At 43.0% G+C, this 21,019-nt stretch overlaps 1 protein-coding gene across 1 annotated transcript; it reads left to right on the top strand.

Moving 5' to 3' along the window:
• The first annotated feature begins 473 nt into the window (after nt 1-473).
• On the top strand, nt 474-19,917 carry kdm5a (lysine demethylase 5A). Its single transcript, XM_033615219.2, has 29 exons — nt 474-1,731; nt 2,448-2,525; nt 4,127-4,249; nt 4,381-4,551; nt 5,185-5,370; nt 5,655-5,733; nt 5,848-5,939; nt 6,035-6,193; nt 6,406-6,525; nt 6,686-6,844; nt 7,415-7,596; nt 7,809-7,971; nt 8,081-8,200; nt 8,299-8,493; nt 8,930-9,111; nt 9,232-9,356; nt 9,440-9,590; nt 9,756-9,876; nt 10,037-10,213; nt 10,312-10,490; nt 10,595-10,733; nt 10,845-11,024; nt 11,128-11,688; nt 11,818-11,976; nt 13,009-13,137; nt 13,237-13,384; nt 13,554-13,774; nt 13,968-14,444; nt 18,916-19,917. Exons 1-29 carry the CDS (start codon nt 1,585-1,587, stop codon nt 19,240-19,242), a joined length of 5,250 nt encoding a protein of 1,749 aa, XP_033471110.1. The 5' UTR covers nt 474-1,584; the 3' UTR covers nt 19,243-19,917.
• The last annotated feature ends 1,102 nt before the right edge of the window (nt 19,918-21,019 follow it).

Genomic DNA, 21,019 nt, shown 5'->3' with positions numbered 1-21,019 from the left:
CGTTGCAGCAAACCCCTGTAGAATCAATGCTGCCTTCATGCGCCGTAGGAAATATTGGAATTATGTAATTGAGAGTAACCCGTCAAAATGGTCCAAAAGGCTGCCAAAATATAATTAAAAGGTACATCCTTGCTCAAACGTGGAGTATAGATTGCAGGCGCACCAAAAGGGCTATTACAAGTAATGCGACCACATGTTGGTGTTTAATTTCAAAACGCATCCTTGATCACAACCTAAATGTCAGTGTTGAGCCATCATCATTTTACTGATTTATGAATGACGAAATTCCCTTCTCCATCCAGTTCTTCTCATACAATGATTTGTTTGTATACAGTAATATATTCATTATTGCATACTGGTGTATTATGTGGAGTGGAAATGTGATTAAGAGTTTCTAATATAATAAGACCTGCTGGGGAAAAGCGTTTATGCAACCTGCGAACTCGGAAGTATTAAAACAATTCCGAGTGCACTTGAAGGCATCACAACAGCTATCGCAGCTTTGCTAGTTGTAGCTAGCACACTTGCTAATGCGGATACAATACCTTCAGACGACGTTAAATCATACGGAAAGGGACACCTGGTGAAACAAAGCAAAACTTTTGAAGCCCTTTTCTACGTGATTCCGACTAACTCAATGAAATCATGGCGGACTGTCGTCCTCAGCCGACTTTCTCCGCTAACGTCAATGTTAGCTGCGCAATGAGCAGCGGCAGCTAAGCTGATTTTAGCCGAGTGAAATTAGCTGTATGCTAGTTTTCCGTTGCCTCAAATGCTTCAATGAATGGGGGTTGTGGCACGGAGTGAAGACATCAGTCAACAATGCACGCTCGCTACTACTAGCCTCATTCCTGTTGTGGTCCAGCTTGGCTGGTACTTAAGCTATCAGGTACTCTAAGAAGTGAACGTGAGGACGAGAGTTTATTTAGGGGAGCCTGACGAGCGAGCCTGATTACGTTAGCTAAAGAACATTAGCAGCTAGCCTCGGGAGCTAGCCAGCCGTGGATAACTTTGTTGGAAATGCATCATCACGAAGAAATCATGCACTACCCAGGTACAGAGACGTAGCAGTAGCAATGTTAGCTTGCGTAACATAACCTCACAGCCAACATTGTACCATTGAAGCCGGCGTGTTTTGTATTTACAAACTTCTTTTTTAAACTGACCCTGGCCCAAGTCTTGCCTGCAGAGTTTATTTTTGTGAAGTTATCGTCTGAGAGAAGGAATGATGGCGTTTGGGACTAACCCAGCCCTCCGTCCCAGGTAGGGGAGTGGTGGTGAAGACTCCCGGCCTGGCCTAGCCCGCTGTTTACGGATGATGGCAAAACATTGATTACTCACAACTCGCTTGTTGTATGTCTGCACCTGGAAAGCAGATTATGATTCGCCATCGCGACTGGGATGCCCTATCATTTAATCCATCCGTAATTTAGGAGATTTGAAGGATCACGATGGACACGGAGGAAGTTCCCCAAGACGAAAATTACTGGAAATAATAACAATGGACTGTTGAGCTCAACTCAGTGCATTTTTTTTTAAATCACATATTATTTTTAAAGACTGTTTCAGCGGCACCACACCAACATGTCTGCATTTGCTGAGTTCGTCCCCCCTCCTGAATGCCCGGTGTTTGAGCCGAGTTGGGAGGATTTCTCGGATCCTTTAGGATTTATCAACAAGATCCGACCCATTGCAGAGAAAACGGGCATCTGCAAGATCCGACCCCCTGAGGTAAACTCACATATCATTTCAGACATCGAGAAAAACATTGGATTCATGTCTGCAATGATCTGCCTGTCGTGTCCCTACGTAGGCAGTGCTGGTTTATTAGGGCCTACGTGAATTTTACGAGAGGCAACGACATTACTAGTTGCCATTACTTTAACAGAGGTCAAATAAGGCTTAATTTCTTTGCACTCAACTGCCCATATTTTGCCCTCCGTTGACACTGGGTTTCTTTTGCAGCTCAGAAAAGTTTTGGAAAGACATAATAAATTCAACAGTTCCGGTTACAATAAGTTAGAGTCCAGTGATTGTGAGGTTAGCTGCGAAGATGCGACATTGGGCCACATGCAGGCCTGTCCCTCCTGTCAGATTGTAAACCCATGTTTATGCTATTATATACAGTCATATAAGCAACCATTGGAGTGCATTTAAATTGTCTAGGACCTTGAATTGTTAGGGTGTATATGTGGCATGCATTGCATTAATACCCTGTCGAAATAGAATGACATACTTATAATAAGAGCTTTAAATTGGCAGTATTTATGCACAGTTGGTCCTGTCAAAAAGGCTCAACTGCACTTAAAAGACTGCATGAACAGTCATACACTCTGCTCATGTTCTTTTTCTTGAAAAACACTGATTTCCTCCAAGTTGCAGTGCTGTTGCTGATGTGTTAATATTGTTCTGGGACATAATACTGACACTATTTTCTTGTCTATCAGGACTGGCAGCCTCCGTTCGCCTGCGACGTACGCAACTTCCGCTTCACTCCTCGAGTACAAAGACTAAATGAACTTGAGGTGAGTTTGCCAAGAGGATGGATCAGCCATCATAACAACAGTTCTGAGTGAAGGCGTGTCTCATGCATGTAGGTGTTTTGGATATTAGCATAATTACTCTAAAGTTTGATTGACACATCTGGGAGTAACAAAGAAAACTGTCCAAAAACTGTTCGCTGTGTTAAAGGAATACTTGACCCACAAAATGAGCATTTGTAGGTCACTCATGCTGTGTTATTATGAAATGGGAAGAAAGCTGTGTTTAAATGAACATATTAATTTATTGGTTGATTTGGGACCAAGTTTAACAACAGCAAAAGTAGGTCTGTGTCAAAACGTCTGTTTACAATCTCTCACACATCCAAGTTTCTTTCACCAGTGAACTGAAAGTGAAACGTGTCTATGCTCTTCTCAAACTAGACTTTATTACTGAGGTGTTTTTTTTTTTGTTATGTTTTTTTTTTTTGCATGTTTTTGGGAAGCACTGAACATACGACTGGATAAATGAGACTTTGATTACACTGCATGAGTTGTGTGAGAGCTTGTAAATAGATGTTTTGATTAATTTTTTGCTGTTGTTAAATGTGGTCCCCAGTACGGGTGTGTGATATGGCCTAAAAATGATATCATGATATTTCAGGGTGTTTTTGCAATAACGATATTCTTGACGATATGACAAATTAGGAAAAAAAATATTATTAATTTAATGCAACAAAATCAGTGATATAGTTTTACAGTTTGCTTTCAAACATGCAGTAAAAACGAAACAAAAATGATCTCTCATTTCTTTAGTTTGTAAAAAACAACAACAGTAACTGGGAATGAGATTGAGATTCTGTATACAATATTAATAGTTTAACTACACAAATAACACGTATAAACAGTTCCCAAATACAAAAATGTAGCCTGGGATCTATTTATACAGTATAAATCAACAGGTGATGTCTTGTAGCAAAACCCTAAATGATTGAGTTCCCTCTGAGCTGTAAGTCGCTTAAAGAGTCTCAGAAGTCTGGGCTGTACATAAAACATTCAGGACGCCAACGTTTAAGCCACACTACTGAAGCTGCTCCTCTTTGTGGAACCACTGTGGAGTAATTCCGCTTCCAGCCATGCTTGTTGTTGCCGTGGGTAGCAGTATGACGTCAATATGTCAGCAAGTCAAAATATTGCATGTATCACGATATGAAATTTTCACATCATATTAAGAATTATACCGGATTATCAGAAACAAGATGATATGACTGATAACTGATATAAAGCTAGTCATTTTGTTGGTGAAATACTCCTTTAAAGTGTGCTGTTAATGAACTCATCATTGATAGATGTTCCTCGGGCAGCAGCAGACAATCCAGGCTGTCTCCACCTGCAGTGTCTTCTGTCTTGCACCTGCCGAGATTTGGATGTGCCTGTTTCAAGCCTTCTACTCATTTTTATATTTTTTTGAAGTGTCAAAAGCAAGAGCAGCAGGACAGCTCTAATATGGGAGTCATACGGTTCACAGTATGGTCGTGTATTTGAGTGCAGCCATTCAAACATAATTTTGCCTGAGGTGTTTCTAATAGCAGAACATGGGGCTCCTGCATTTAGTGTCCTCTCTCCTTTCCCTCCTGCCTGTCCAGGCCCTCACTCGGGTTAGGCTCAACTTTCTGGATCAAATCGCAAAGTTCTGGGAGCTGCAGGGATCCAAGACCCGATTCCCTCATGTGGAGAGGAAGGTTTTGGACCTCTACCAGCTCAGCAAGGTAAAACTACATCTGTTTGGATTTTTTTATGTGCTGTTGGTTTTGATCTTTATTTTGCTCTTGGCTGTTGAGTGTTGATTTTATTTTTCATGCTGATGAAAATGCTCATACTGGACACACGTGTGTTTCAGATTGTGTCATCAGAGGGCGGCTTTGAGATGGTGTGTAAAGAGAAGAGGTGGTCCACGGTGGCCAGTCGGATGGGCTTCCCACCCGGGAAAGGCACCGGCTCACTGCTTCGCTCCCATTACGAGAGGATCCTTTATCCATATGAACTCTTCCAGTCTGGGGCCACGCTGACTGTGAGTGGCGCTCATTTAACATAGATAAGCAAATGGTGTGTGTCCACAGGATCCGTCATTACCACACCTCCCAATGCACTCTGTTAGCGCTGCGTTGCCTTTTAAGAGACAGGTTGTCCGTTCCTAATTTGTGTGAAATTGGATCTAGGCTGCTTAATGCAAATCTGGCACAGCACGACTTGCCATGTCTGGAAACTCCTGCAAAACTTGAACTAACCGTTGTCAGTCTAGAATGAACATAGATTCAGCAAATGACTGGCTCATTTCTTGCTTCAGATGTTTTCAGAAACATGTTCAAAACTTTCTTTCTATGAAGAAAATAGTTGTTATTTGGTATAAGAGAAGTTTCTGAACGAGCCACCATGTTGGTTTGGTTAAAAATTTGGGAACAGACAGCTCACGTACCATGTGGTACGCCCATGAGGCGTCCATTGCTGGGAAGCGGAACGACTCCTTGCATCCAAAAACACCCCTGTGGACATGTACCATAACACAGTTTGTCCATGCTTTATACTGCTGCACAAGAGAATTCAGAAAACCCAAAATGACACCCATCAACATGTAGACACACTGTTGTTGTTAACCTGAATTTATGCATACTCTTGTATACTGTTCTTGGCATTCATCTATCAGGGCATCCAGCGGTTGTATGAGGAAGGAGATGATGGGGAAGAGGTGGATGAGGGAGTTGGTGAAGATGCAACGGAGGAAGAGGAGCAAGATGAGGAGGAGGAGAAGGAGAAAGATGGGGAGGGCGATGCAGTGCAGACGAAAGAGCGGCTTCTGCCTGAGAGACGCTCCAGGCGCCTCAAGTCTGAGGTAAACAAGGAAAAAAAATGTGTGGTGCAAAAATGTGTCATGAAAAATTTTAAAACATCACTGTTAGTTCAGAAGTGCGTCCTTTTTGTGCTCAGTATCGATTTTTAGTCATTTTCAGGAAGTGTTTTTTTTGGGGGGTTTTTCAACACCGTCCTTTGCTTTCCGCATCCCTCTCCAGTCCCTTTTCCCAGCTGCGGCAGGCTCACTCCCCAGAGGCTGTCTAACATTTGGCCTTTTAGCAGGAACGCTCTGTTTTACAAGCTGCTGTTGTTGTGTTTCTCTAGAGGGAAAACAAGGAGCCAAAAGGTCTAAAGATCTTTGGTACAAGTCCCAAGATGGTCGGCTTGGAGATTGTATCAGCTGGTAAGGATTATTTTTGGTTGACCCGTATTTTTTACATGGGGCAGACACTCTGAATCAGCAGTGTTACTGTGAGTATTTCTATTCTCACACCGGCACTTTTTCTCTTTGGCTTAGATGACGCATTCAACAAGAAGCAGCGTCACCTCAAAGCCCAGGCCTTCGCCATCAAAATGAGACCACGCAAGGAGACCCTGGAGGTCAACTTTGTGAGTGTCAGTTCACTGTGTGTCCCTGATGGTTGATGGTTTGTCGTATCTTGAGTGTGACCATCCCTGTATATTCTGTGGTGTTGATCCCCCAGATTGACCTCTACCTCTGCCTGGTGTGTGGACGGGGCGATGAAGAGGACCGGCTCCTGCTATGTGACGGCTGCGACGACAGCTACCACACCTTCTGCCTGATCCCACCTCTACAGGATGTGCCCAAGGGGGACTGGCGCTGCCCGAAGTGTGTTGCTGAGGTAAGGCATAAATGGCCAATCAAAAGAACCTCAAATGTACAAATGCACATGCAAAAATGAACGGTACTGTCCTGCTTAGGGATTATATTCCTCAAACAACTAGTAAGTTATTAGTTTTCTCATCTGTCTATTACATATTTAACCCTCTTATGTGTAGTGCACATGATGTAAATTCCCATTGCACTGAATGTGTCGTCCATCTTCCCTCACAGGAGTGCAGTAAGCCCCGGGAGGCATTTGGCTTCGAGCAGGCAGTGAGGGAGTACAGTCTGCAGAGCTTTGGAGAAATGGCTGACCACTTCAAGTCTGACTATTTCAACATGCCTGTTCATGTATGTAAAGTCCACGCAATGAGATAGAGTATTGTTACACGTGTCCTTCCATCCACTGGCTGTCTCACTTTCAGCTTTAATGATTAGAAGTTAAATGTGCTGCTTTTTCCGTGCTAAGAGGAGGCAGGGTGATTTTATTATTTTGGCCTTGTTCCCCCAGATGGTCCCCACAGAGCTGGTGGAGAAAGAGTTCTGGCGCCTGGTCAGCAGCATCGAGGAGGACGTCATCGTGGAGTACGGAGCCGACATCAGCTCCAAGGATGTGGGCAGCGGGTTTCCTGTCAGGGACGGTAAAAGGAGGCTGCTGGGAGATGAAGAGGTATGTTTCAAAGAACTTCTCACCCCCATCAAAGAGGTGTTTATTTTTTCACATATTGTCTTTGAATATGACTTTTCAGCACTTTCAGAATGTGTAACAGGTGAATGTCACATTGAGTTTGAATAAAATCCCAGTTTGTTATTTCTTATATTTTCTATCAGTGCTATATAAGTGTCAACTGATAGAGGGCTTGAAGGCTGATATAATGACAAAAGGTTGGAGCAGGGTAAAGCCAGTTATTATAATTAATTACTACTCCATCCCATACTTAAATACTCAAATAAATACATAAATGTATTTATCAGACTAACTGTAATAAATTATATATGATTATGACAGTTTACAGAACGTCCTGTTGGTGCCAACCTCTAATTTATAACTAGTACAGTACTTTTGATGCAGATTCCCCTGTGACCCAGAGACATTACCTGGGTCATTTTACTTGTCAGACTTCTGTCTAACAAATCTCCCTAAAATATTTTTTCTCTTTTACACGATGGCACTACATTACGTAAAATCACAACATTTTCCCTTAAATGAAAGAGAGTACTTTGTTCCCTCTCCTGTTAGGAGTATGCCAACTCAGGCTGGAACCTGAATAACATGCCGGTGCTGGAGCAGTCGGTGCTCGCCCACATCAATGTGGACATCTCGGGTATGAAAGTGCCCTGGCTCTATGTGGGCATGTGTTTCTCCTCCTTCTGCTGGCACATCGAGGACCACTGGAGTTATTCCATCAACTTCCTGCATTGGTGAGGCTTAATTACATTTCTAACATATGCATGCTGATGGTAACAAAAATTACTGTATTGAAAGCAAAATTAAAATACTGCTGACAATTAAAAAAGTAAAAATATTGAATCATTCATGCTTATAGAAAAAAACCTCATTCTGTTCAATTTGCGTGTCGGCCTGGAAAAGAGCATCAGTATCTTTAATGTTAATGTATTCCTGTGTTCTCCAGGGGTGAACCGAAGACTTGGTATGGAGTGCCAGCCTCTGCAGCAGAGCAGCTGGAGGCAGTAATGAAAAAGCTGGCTCCAGAGCTGTTTGACTCCCAACCTGACCTTCTCCATCAACTGGTCACCATCATGAACCCCAATATCCTCATGGAGCATGGCGTTCCTGTATGTAGTCTGAGCCATGATGTTATGTGGGGTTGATATCAGCTCTGATCAGATATTGGTCACATGTTGAGTGTTAGTCACATATAGCATGTGCATATCCCCCCCTCAGGTGTACAGGACCAATCAGTGTGCAGGCGAGTTTGTGGTGACCTTCCCCAGAGCCTATCACAGCGGCTTCAACCAGGGCTACAACTTTGCAGAGGCCGTTAACTTCTGCACTGCTGACTGGGTGAGGGGAGAGCAAATACTTCTTCCTTTATGAAAAAATAAATAAAAAATTCTCTGTATAACGTGTGTGTTCATCTTTCACTCAATGCCCCTCTCTAGTTACCTATGGGGCGACAGTGTGTGGCCCATTACCGACGCCTCCACCGCTACTGCGTCTTCTCCCACGAGGAGCTGCTGTGCAAGATGGCCGCCGATCCAGAGAGTCTGGACGTGGAGCTGGCCGCGGCTGTCTTCAAGGAAATGGGAGAAATGATAGACGAGGAGACAAAACTCAGACAGGCTGTCCAAGAAATGGTAAAAATCTTTTTTTTTTAATTGCATGTAGAAGGTGTGGGTGATTAAGGGTTAGCTGGCTTTGAACCCTTGCCATACCTGTAGTTTATTCAGGGTTCTCATAGGTCCTTGAAAGCCTTGAAAGTTTGTGAGTCTGAAGGGAAAAAATGCTGGCCTTGAAAGTTTTTGAAAATAGACATAACTAGATACAGGTAATTTAAAGTGCTTGAATATATACGAACACAAGTTAACAGTAATTAACCTTGATCCGTGTCTCAAATGCTGTTTTGGGTCTTTGAATTGGAGGAAATTGGGCCTGGAAAGTCCTTGAATTTGATGTTTGAGAACATGTGGGAATCCTGTTTTATATAATTATTAACATCCTCAAATGGCAAGCTTTGTATTTTCAGTATGCTTTGAGATGGCATCATCAGTCCTCTCTCCTCCTCATCCACAGGGGGTGCTGTCCTCAGAGCAGGAGGTGTTTGAACTTCTACCTGACGATGAGCGCCAGTGTTACAAGTGCAAGACAACCTGTTTCCTGTCTGCGCTGACCTGCTCCTGCAGCCCTGAGAGACTGGTCTGTCTCAACCATGCAGCAGATCTCTGCGACTGTCCTCTGGGCAACAAGTGTCTCCGGTGAGAGATCTGACCTTTTATGTATAGTACAGATATGTACAGCACGCCGACGAGAAATCTAATTTATTATGGCCTACATGCACCATATTCTGAAGTGGATATCTGCATGGTGTGTTTCAGGTATCGCTATGACCTGGAGGAGTTTCCGTCCATGCTGTATGGGGTGAAGACGCGGGCTCAATCTTATGACACGTGGGCAAAGAGGGTCTCAGAGGCCTTGGCTGCCGACCAGAAAAACAAGAAAGGTTTTAAACTTAAAATACTACAAGATACACACATGTTACACATCTCTTTGTGCCATTGCATGATTGTTTTTTATGTCTCGTAGATCTGATTGAGCTCAAGGTTTTGCTGGAGGACGCAGAGGACAGGAAGTATCCTGAGAAATCTTTGTTCCGTCGCCTGAGGGAGATGGTCAAAGAGGCGGAGACTTGCTCCTCTGTAGCTCAGCTGCTGCTCAGCCGCAAACAAAGGCACAGGTCAGTGGACATGAATACAGAAAGCCTTAATGTAATCCAACAGAAAAGAAATATACTGATGACTCAGCATGTACAAACCCCTTTTTCCATTTGCAAATCAATATTGTATCTGCTCAATTTCAAGATGAACTAAACCATCACTCTTTTGCTCATGTGTGTCTGCAGCAGCCGTCTGCGTTCTGAGAGCGGTCGTAACCGCACCAAACTGACAGTAGATGAGCTCAAAGCCTTCGTGGATCAGCTGTATAGGCTGCCTTGCATCATCAGTCAGGCCCGGCAAGTCAAAGTGAGTACTTTCTATACCTGTGCACTTACCCATGAAATACAGTTCACACTTTCGTCTATTTCCTTTTCCCTCTTCCTCCTATGAAAGCTTCCAACGTGAGTGCTATTGAAAGACTGTTAAAACTTCTTATCTCCCAATGTGTCACCCCTCATGTCTCCAGGAGTTGCTGGAGAATGTGGAGGACTTCCATGAGCGAGCCCAGGTAGCGTTGTCAGACGAGATGCCTGATTCCTCCAAGCTGCAGGCGCTGCTGGACCTGGGCAGCGGCCTGGATGTGGAGCTGCCGGAGCTGCCCCGACTGAAGCAGGAGCTTCAGCAGGCTCGCTGGCTTGATGAGGTGAGCTCTTAGAACACCCACAACCTGTTTGTGTGGTTTGATGGGAGTTGTTGTAATTATGTCCTCATGTAACACGCGCTGTCCTAATCGTATCCTAGGTGCGTGTCACCCTGGCCGAGCCTCACCGCGTCACCCTGGAGCTGATGAAGAGGTTGATAGACTCTGGGGTGGGCCTGGCTCCCCACCACGCTGTGGAGAAGGCCATGGCTGAGCTGCAGGAGATCCTCACTGTCTCTGAGAGGTGGGAGGATAAGGCCCGTGCCTGCCTGCAGGCCAGGTAAGATTGAACGCATACAAATCCAGATTTCATGAGCATGTCTGCACCTCAACTGGTGCTACGCTTGATAATCCCATGCCTGTCTGTCCTCCATAAAACCCCAGACCTCGACACAGCATGGTGACCTTGGAGAGCATTGTGCTGGAAGCGAGGAACATCCCAGCCTACCTTCCTAATATTTTGGCCCTCAGAGAGGCCCTACAGAAGGCCAAGGAGTGGACATCGAAGGTGGAAGCCATTCAGGTACCGTCTATGTGTACATTACATGATTTGGATGCCCTTCTAACCCATATCGAAAGTAATATGTCTCCTCTTTGCGATCTTTAATTGCTTCTGTGTTTCCCCCTCAAACAGAGTGGCAGTAGCTATGCTTACTTGGAGCAGCTGGAGAGCCTGCTCGCCAGGGGACGCTCCATCCCTGTCCGGCTCGATCCACTTGCCCAGGTGGAGTCACAGGTGGCAGCAGCTCGAGCCTGGAGGGAGAGGACTGCTCGCACCTTTCTCAAAAAGAACTCCACATACACGCTGCTCCAGGTGGGCCACCATGAAAAACGTTGATTTGAGTTGCCTACTGTAAGCAGAATTTAAACTTTTCATATTAATATTTCGTTGATATCCTGTACGCCTCTTCTTGCAGGTCCTCAGTCCCCGCGTGGACATTGGGGTCTACGGCAACAGCAAGAGCAAGAGGAAACGGGTCAAGGAGCTCATGGAGAAGGAGCGAGGAGGTTTTGACCCCGACACCCTGAGCGACCTGGAGGAGAGCCTGGAAGAGGTGCGAGACCCTTCCATCGTCGTTGCAGCCTTCAAAGCCAAAGAGCAGAAAGAAGTAGAGGCCATCCACTCACTCCGCGCTGCCAATTTAGCCAAGATGGCTATGGCCGACCGCATCGAGGAGGTCAAGTTCTGCCTGTGTCGAAAGACGGCCAGCGGCTTCATGTTGCAGTGCGAGCTTTGTAAGGACTGGTTCCACGGAGCGTGCGTGCCTCTGCCTAAGACGGGGTCTCAGAAGAAGCTGGGTGTGGGTTGGCAGAGCAATAGTAAGGACTCCAAATTCCTCTGTCCGCTGTGTCAGCGGTCGAGGAGGCCGAGATTAGAGACCATCCTGTCGCTGCTGGTGTCACTGCAGAAGCTGCCGGTGCGCCTTCCAGAAGGAGAAGCTCTCCAGTGTTTGACAGAGAGGGCAATGAGCTGGCAGGTAATCAACATTACTGATTATAGAATCTCAGTTTACAACCATCACCTGCTGTATTTTTAACACTTCATTTCCATGGTTTGTTTTTGATTACTGCTAATCACCCATACACTGGTCTAACTATCACCCCAGGACCGAGCACGTCAAGCTCTGGCCACGGAGGAGCTGTCCTCGGCCCTGGCAAAGCTGTCTGTGCTGAGCCAGCGCATGGTGGAGCAGGCTGCTCGGGAGAAAACTGAGAAGATCATCAATGCTGAGCTGCAGAAAGCTGCTGCCAACCCTGACCTGCAGGTACTTTGGAATTTAACCTTAAATGATTTTACATTGTTCTAATACAGCACAGTGTCAGTGAGACTCAAGGAATCCTGTTTTAAGGTGGGGGCTGTAGTTCCTTTGTAGTAGTTTTCTACACAGGCTTTGAATGTAAGTATGGAATACACCAGAAGAGGGCACTAATGTGGAAACATGAAATGGACCACAAGACTGCAGTGAGTCTAAAATGTGAGGAAATAGAGGGAAATACAGGCAACAGATGGCATTGTCTATTGATTTCTCATAGATGTAATAATAATAATAATTATTATTATTATTTTTACATATTTTAATTACCCCTTTGAATGTTTCAGGCAAAGCATTTGCTTTTTTTATTCAGCATCATGCTGTTTTAGATTTTAAGGAAAGGGAAGATGCACGTGTGCTTTTTCAGTATAGTGCTGTTGTGAACCTGACAACCAATGCCAGGCACTGTGGGACTGAAACCATTTTGTTTATTTCTAAGACTCTGAGCTTGATAATTTTAAAAGGACTATATACACAGATTATATAGACATATTAAAAACAGTGCCACTGAATACAATCTTTTATTTTATCTTATTCCATTTTGATAGAATATAATTCAGGGGAAAACGCTTTTCTGAATCAAAAAGCTTAGAACAGAATCATTCCTATACAAATGTAGTAATTCCCTTAAAATAATCAAGTAGTCTGCGTACAGTATTTATCTTGGGTTTACTCCCTTGGTACTTTACCTCACAGTAATCTGTCTTCTTCAAGCTGGCTAACTGAGACTGGTGCTGCACACTGAAATCATGACAGGAAAAAGACAGTCACTTTTTCTCAATGAAAGACATAATTTCCTCCAAGCTTCTGACAAACTGCCAAAAACGAGCCCTCAAGATGCAGCAGAAACGTGGTTCTCACGCTTGAGTAGTTTATTAAGACAACAAGAAACAGTCAAGGCTGCTAGTGATGGAGACAGAAAACAAACGTGCAGCTGGAAAACCTCTGTGGTTGAAGCAGCTGTATGTTCCTGTCCGTCCTCAGGGCCACATCCAGACTTTCCAGCAGTCAGGTTTCAGCCGAGCTGCATCGCCTCGCCAGTCTGTGGACTACGATGACGAGGAGACGGACTCAGACGAGGACATCAGGGAGACTTACGGTTATGACATGAAGGTATGTGGGGCAAGTGTTATTATTTAAGACACCTATAAGCAAGCAGGGTTTTATTTATTTTTTTCTAATTCCCCTGTGTTGGTGTCTGCTTTGTTGCAGGACCCAGGCGAGGTGAAGCCCTACCTGTTCTGTGATGAGGAGATTCCTGTTAAGTCTGAGGAGGTGGTCAGTCACATGTGGCCGACTGCCACACCCTCCTTCTGCGCCGAACACGCCTACTCCTCAGCCTCCAAGTCCTGCGTGCAAAGTGAGCCATGTTTACTTACTATGATTACTCATGTTGATTTGAGTCTTACTAGTAGTGAGTCTACTGGTAAGACTCATTTTAATCATGCTCCTCTGAGAGGTTCCAGTTTTGTTTGTGCCTCTGAAATAAGTGCCTTCGTCATCTCATACTCAACATGTTTACATTTCAGACCTGGGCACGCCCAGAAAGCAGCCCAGAAAGACCCCTCTGGTACCTCGCAGCCTGGAGCCGCCAGTGCTGGAGCTGTCCCCGCAGGCGAAGGCCCAGCTGGAGGAGCTGATGATGCTGGGAGACCTGCTGGAGGTGTCCCTGGATGAGACCCAGCACATCTGGAGGATCCTGCAGGCCACGCACCCTCCCTCTGAGGAGAGATTCTTGCAGGTCATGGAGGTAGGGAGGTCGTCCATTATGCAACTTCATTGTGCAGCTGGACCCCATGGCATAGACTTAACACTGTGTTTGAATAAATTGCTCTGATTGGTTTGTGAAAAGATGAACAGATACAGGTCAAATTAGGGAAACCATGCTGGTAAGAAGTACACAATCACAAATGGAATTCTCTTTTCATCTTCCTTTTCTACAGCCTGATGACTCTCTCATGGAGAAGCCTCTGAAGCTCAAGCTGAAGGACTCAGAGAAGAAGAGGAAACGGAAGTTAGAAAGAGCCGAGCACCACCACATGCTGATGGCTGCTGCTGCCGCTGCCGGCGGGGCTTCAGCAATGGGTGAAATGCGACCGGCCAAGTCCAAAGAGCTGAAAAGGGTGGGTCTGGAACTGGGTCTAGGGGGCAAACCCAAGAAGAAGAAACTCAAGCTCAACCTTGAGAAGAACCGGGAGATGAAGCAACTGGCCAAACGGTTAGCCAAGGAGGAGAAGGAGAGGAAAAGAAAGGAGAAAGCAGCAGCCAAGGCGGAGGCTATCAGAGAGGGGCTGGAGAAGAGGAAGGAGAAGAAGATCCTTGACATTCCCTCGAAATATGACTGGTCCGGGGCTGAGGACTCAAACGACGAGAACGCAGTGTGCGCTGCCAAGAACTGCCAGAGACCATGTAAAGACAAGGTGAGGACCCTGATATTGCAGTGTTTCAGTACCTGTGAAAAATGATTTTCCTGAGTTTTGTGGTTTGATAATGAAACATGTCTCTTCCCACAAATATGTTTCAGCACATGACATTTGAGATTGTGTAGTAAAGAGGATGTGTTGCAGTAAAAGAGGCACACGGGGGGAATCGTAGATGAATGATAAACACAGCTACAGTTTAGCAATTAACAGAGGTCAGAGATGACCATGTGACTGTGCACCTTTTCAAAACTCAAAGTTCTGTATGTTTCATATATAATTTTCAAAATTCACATTAAAAGCCATATATTTACAAGGGTTATGAACAAATTACACGTGATGACTGATATTACCATATTGACATTTTAGCTACATCATTCAAAATCACATAGTAAAACTGTTATACTCCATGATGTCCCACTGAGGCGAGAACTGCTTCAATTGATTACTTACATTTTTGAGTAATTCTCCAATTATATTCTTGATTAAAGGTGCAGTCAGTGATTATAATCCAATATACTTTTTGTCAAATTCAGCAAATATTTTCTCCAGTGTTTGTTTGCTGAATAAAAATCTGGTGTTCATACACAGATCTGGCTCTATAAATGGGAAACAAACAAACACAACCCTATGCTGGCTAATCTCCCTCTTTGATGTCCTCGTCCACGAGGAGCAGAGCTATGTCTTGATAGTTATGAAACAAAAATGAAATCTTGAGGAGCACTGACAAGGGTTGTACTTGTTTGGACGTTGAGTTCAGTCTTTCTCAAGAACCGCAGACTCTTATATTGTTTGGCCTATAGAATGTCAGAAAAAGTGAAAAAAGCCTCATCATAGGTTTTCAAAGCCCAAAATGATGTCTTCAAATGCCTTACTCTGTCCAACCAACAGTCCAAAATCCAAATATATTTGCAGAATATATATTTGCTTGAAAATTAAAATAAAAAATAAAAGTTGCCAATTTGATTATTTTTGTCAAACAACTAATCAGTTTATCAGTTGTATTAGCACCAATCAAAATTTCAGAATATTTCTAAGCGATGTGCATTGTTAAAATCCGTGTAAAATATGCAAATAAACACTTTTACAAATATTTCTCAGCTATGTCAGATATTACACTGACACAACTGAGCTAACTTCCTCTTGTAATCATTCACATTTAGACATGACAATTGTGAAATGCAGATTCTCATTATGAGAAACTGGGGCTGGACTTAAGCATTGACTTTTCACACAGACCCTTGTATTAAAATTTTTATATCAAAAGACCAGTATAGGCTGAGATGTCTCACACCTGGGAGATTAATGTAATGATTAGATGTGTGTCCACACAAGTTATCTTTATGTTTAGAGACCTAGTTATATTTTTGGTACCCCCTGCTAATGTCATTATAGACAAAAGATTTTTCCCTTTCTTTTTTAAAGTACAACTTACATAGAGGCCTTGGCAATATGGCCTATAAAAGATATCACAATATTTAAGGCTCGATCGTAAACTGAACTACTGTCAACTACGTACTACAAAACTACAAAATGAACTACTGTTACAGTGAAGTTAAATAAAGTAGCTAAGTGTTATATAATGAAGTTAAAATACTGTTATAAAAAAGGTAAATAAACGACTACAATAAATTTAGAGTAGCTACTATTTATTAAAGTTAAACGAATATTGTTGTAAAGAAGCAAAATAAGATACTGTTATACTTAAATTAAATAAGGCTCTTTTACAATAAAGTTAACCCTCCGGTCCCCCTTATAAAAAATCACACCTGTCCCCTTCGGAACGTTTTTTGTCCTTGTTGAAAAACAACCCTAAAAATCTAAATCTAAATCTAACCTAAAACCTAATTATCACAGTCTGGGATATGTGAATGATTAATAACAACACCAATTTTGATGCATTATTATTTTTTTGTGCAGTTTCAATTTTTCAATAAACACCGACATCCATATCAACACTAACCTAGCATTTATTTTAATTTTTATTTATTTTATTTTTTTTGCAACAATGGCTCCCAAATCACAATAATGAAAACATAGAAGAAAAATACAGGCAATTTTACTGCTTATTATTTAGTGTGTGATTGCTCTGCTGGGGAAGCAGGAGAAAATGTATGATTCAGCTGGATTTTAGTAAAAACTTCCATTTTGATCCCCTACCTCTGGAATGCATGACTAATATAATCAAATTCATGTTTCTAAGTTGCCATGAGGATGTGATGAACAAATACGGAATTTATGGTTTTACATTTCGCTATATTTTCACATAGGGATTTGACATTGTGTATTTTGAGTCCATGTACACACACGCACACAAAGCAATATTGCAATATTTTTATACAGACCACACTGTCACATCCTTATGAGCACAGCAAGACCATTTTTTGATCTACTCTGCATTTGCCCACCCTGTTAGGGGCCTATAGTGCTTCAACTGCCGAACCAGGAATTGTATTGAAGAGACAGCAGGGCCCCAAAAATGGAAATTGGCCCCATCTATTTGTTTTTTTTTTTGTTTTTTTACCATTCTTGGGTCTCTCTAACCAACCTGACTGCCAGGGATAGAAAAAAATCACGTTTTTTTATGTACATTGAAGGGGAATCAAAAAATGACATTTTAATGGGTTTCAATGGGGACGGTTTTCGTCCGAGAGGTTGCCATTTGTGTATTTTAGGCCTGATTTAGGAGCGGCTTTAAAATTTCAAAATATCACCAAAAATAAGGTTTCTGACCAAATGTCATGCTATATGCATGAACACAGTCGAAGTTATCAAAAAATAAAAGCTGAAAAATGACTGAAAAGGACGTTTTCCGTCCGAGCGGGACCGGATGGTTAAACAAAGAACTGTTATAATAAAGTTAAAGTTTTGTTATAACAAAGTGAAATAAAGAGCTGTTAATACTATTAATAAAATCAATCAAAGCGGAACCGCTGGTGCTTTTATTCTGAAAGATCCGGCTGACCAACTGGTTGTGGGACCAACTAGATGAAACACTGGTGAAAGGAGGTTCCCACCCGATTACCCCAAAGACGTGTTAGTTATCACTGCTCACTGGTCTGTATAGTTAAGCCTTGCCATAATAGCTTATCATAGGGCTTACACCAATCCTTTCTCTAGAGCACAATTTTCTTGTGTTTATTTGAACACGCAAAGCTGTGAGTGGAGTGGAAACAAACTATAAGCTCTCCAGTTCATATATTATTTTATTTGCAAGTCATACTAGTGCTCCATGGTCACAAAATGCGACTAAATGGTTGCGGTCTTGAGCCCTGCACATACAAAAACACGTGCCTCACTTGCTCACGCACTATTGGTCAAGAGAGTGGTCTGGATGGGCGACAAAGTGCGTGTGATGTATCATATTTGTATGTCTTTTTGTGTCTGTGAGAGGAAGAGAACTTAAATACCAAAGCAAGTCTCATGCTGATGGCTTAAAAAAAATGATGTGTCAGTTTAAACTCGGGTGGAAAAAGCCAAGATACATCAAGTATAGTCGATATATCACCCAGCCCCTACTTTCACGTTCTGCATTTTTTGTCATAAAAATGTCCGTTAAGTTGTGAGCACTGCTCCCACCAGCAGTCCCGTCATAGAAGTTCCTCAGGCTTGATACAGCTTTTCATTCTGCATTGTGAAATCCTCTCTATTGCAGACTGACCAAATGAAAACAGACATGATGCTGTGTTAAAGTGTAGCTGTTGTTGGACAGTGCCATGCTGTTTGTCCTCTGAGATGTTGACCTTGTCAGTTAGATACTCCTTGACCCTCTGTAACAACATCCCTGCTTCGCTTAGAAAGGCAGTCAATTCTGGTTGATATCACAGGAGGTTGGCAAACCATCGAAAACCTACAGACACCCAGGTGTCTCCCAGTGGATGACACAGGTCTTTTTTTTGTTTTCCTGAGTTAATAACAAACACTTTTCAAAATGAACATCATGGAACTTTATTGAATATCAACAGCTGATAACTGCACTGGAACACCTTAAAGAGAGTTACACATAACGTATTAACAGGAGACACCGATGTGGTCATTTTCGGGAAACGACTTTGCAGACAAAGACTGTCCGCAAAGTTAACCAGTGGCCAGTCTCCTTCACCTGTGTGTCCCACAGGGCAGCCAGTCAGAGCAGAGGAACGGGGAGGCTCGCAGCTCTGTGGGTGGAGGAGAGGTGATGAAATGATGAAGGTGCTGCTCTGAGCTAGGCTGACTGCACCTGAAGTCTGGAGCTCTAGTACATTAGATCAATCACACAATGAGTGACTTGTAGCTTTCACATGAACTGTTAAATTAGTTAAATTAAACAGGAATCATGTTTTTCCTGAATTTTCTTTTGTCACTGCCAAGGTTTTTTTTTTTTTTTTTGTTTTCAATAATTGTCACAATGCTTCCTGGGTGTTGTCTCTCTTAATTTTTACTCACATGTCTGCCTGTGTGTGTGTGTGTGTGTGTGTGTGTGTATCTCCAGGTGGACTGGGTGCAGTGCGACGGAGGCTGCGACGAGTGGTTCCACCAGGTGTGCGTGGGCGTTTCCTGCGAAATGGCCGAGAACGAGGACTACATCTGCATGGACTGCTCCCGGAAGGCCGCAGGGGTGAGCGGCGGAGGAGGTGGGATCACCGTGGAGGAGGTGGCAGAGGAGAGCGTGGTCGTGCTGTCGACTTCGATGTGCGGCGTGCAGAGTCTGCCGGCGGCATCCGTCGTGGCCTCGTGGTCTCACACGTCCTCGGCCTCTCATCTAAACCCAGCAACGTCGCAGCAGCAGCAGCAGCAAGAGCCTCAGCAGGGCAGTTAGCGCTTAAAAACCAGCCGAGGACTGAGTTTGAGTACTCGCACAATGAACATGACACAAGAGCTAGTGTCCAGGCTAGTGTTTCAACCTCTCAACCTGTAAGACTGTACAGCATCTGAGGGACAGAACAGCCCTTTACGAACGATCTTGGAGCGTCTCTGCAACTGCCTGGATTAAAGAGCACAAGACAGAGAAGAGTCCTGCTGTTGCCGTGTGGTTTCAGCACGGTGCTCTTGGAGCGCTAAGATCTGTTGAAAGGTTGTTAGTAAACACACAAGACGTAGTGCTCCTACAGCAGTCTTAGGTCTAGAAACATCCACCAGCTACTTCCTGGTCCTCCCGTGAACAATAACAAGTTATTGGTACACTAATATACAGTCACAACCCACTTACTCCAGCTGTCGTATTCAGTGCTAACAGGCAAGTAAACAAATGTGTCCCCAGTGGTGTTTTACTGGACCTCCTGATCCGCTCCCCTCTGCCCTCCGCCCTCCGCCTGGCCCGTCAGACAGTAACATCTCAATATGTAGGACTCCAGACTAGGAAACACAAATGGTTGTATTGTAGTGGAATTATTTATAATGTACATACTTTTAAGCAATTAAACAAATGGATTGTGGCTTTTTTTGTTTTGTTTTCTCACCTTTAATAAACTATTCCTAGTCAAATGATTGACAATAATTGTGATGTTTTTTTTTCTATTTGTTAATTTATGTGTTTTTTTTTTTTTTTTTTTAATTATTTATTTATTCATTATTTTCACAGAAGCCCTGAGAGGCAAGTGAGATTTTTTTCTGGTGATAATTTTTATTTTTATTATTTATTTATTTTTTTAAACAAGGTATTTTTTATTGATAATTCAATAAAGAAGTATGGAGTATTACAAACAAACACAGAACCAGTAAGGGGGAAATAAGAGACAACTCCACCCACCCAAGCCAGACCAATCAAAGGAGGCAAGATTTTTTTTTTTTAAAGGGATCTTAAAAAAAGGTTATATATAATAAAAGAAAAATAAGAAAAGGAGAAATTATGACAATTTTTTTAATTATTATTTTTTTCCACAAATGGTTTGGTAATGGTAATGGTTTCCACAGATAAAAAAGACCCCCCCCCCCCCCCCCCCCCCGGAAAAAAAAAATTTCAACCATTTCTACAGATTTTTAGACTATTAGAAAAAAAATGGAGAGAACAGAGCAACAAAAAATCTTGCAAACAAACCAAAAGTCAAATTTTTATGGACATACCAACTACAAAATTTAAAACAAGCAGACAGTTTAAAAAAAAAAACATACATAGCTTTTGTTTTTACTCGGCTGAAACGTCAGAATGATTGGTGGGTCAAATTCTGAGGGCTCAGCAGTGACTTGAGGCATCGACAGGTCGATTTCAAGCTGTGCGTTAATCTTCACTGAGTTTCCTGTGTTACTCATTAAGATCAATTAGAGGCGAGATGTGTTGGCATGTCATGGAGCTCTGGTATGAAGATTTGCATTTCGATTCCATGTTAAGAGTGTTGTTTTTCACTTAGTTACAGGCAGAGTAAAATGCATCATGTGTAGAACAGATTTATTTACAGATTACCTTTTTCAAAATTTTTCTTTTGAAGCCGTTGACCTTTCAACATGGCATCTTAACTTTCTAAGTGGGGGGGGGGGGGGTAGGGCAACGGTTTTAAAGGATTTACACGTAAAAGTGTAAATGTACAGAAACACACTGTTTCTGCAGAAAGAGAGGAGAGGGGGATTGTGGGTGGGGGGCTGCTGGGAACGTCTAACTC

The sequence above is a fragment of the Epinephelus lanceolatus genome, chromosome 23, assembly GCF_041903045.1.
Source record: "Epinephelus lanceolatus isolate andai-2023 chromosome 23, ASM4190304v1, whole genome shotgun sequence".
Classification (NCBI taxonomy): Eukaryota; Metazoa; Chordata; class Actinopteri; order Perciformes; family Serranidae; genus Epinephelus; species Epinephelus lanceolatus.
The sequence above is the reverse complement of the archived record's forward strand: the minus strand, read 5'-3'. Positions and strand labels throughout refer to the sequence as shown.

Excerpts from the sequence above, each read along its gene's own strand:
- kdm5a (XM_033615219.2), top strand. The coding sequence starts at position 1,585 with ATGTCTGCATTTGCTGAGTTCGTCCCCCCTCCTGAATGCCCGGTGTTT. Across the intron at positions 9,877-10,036 it reads GTCAGGCCCGGCAAGTCAAA|GAGTTGCTGGAGAATGTGGA; the intron begins GTGAGTACTTTC and ends TCATGTCTCCAG. Across the intron at positions 11,025-11,127 it reads CCACATACACGCTGCTCCAG|GTCCTCAGTCCCCGCGTGGA; the intron begins GTGGGCCACCAT and ends CTCTTCTTGCAG.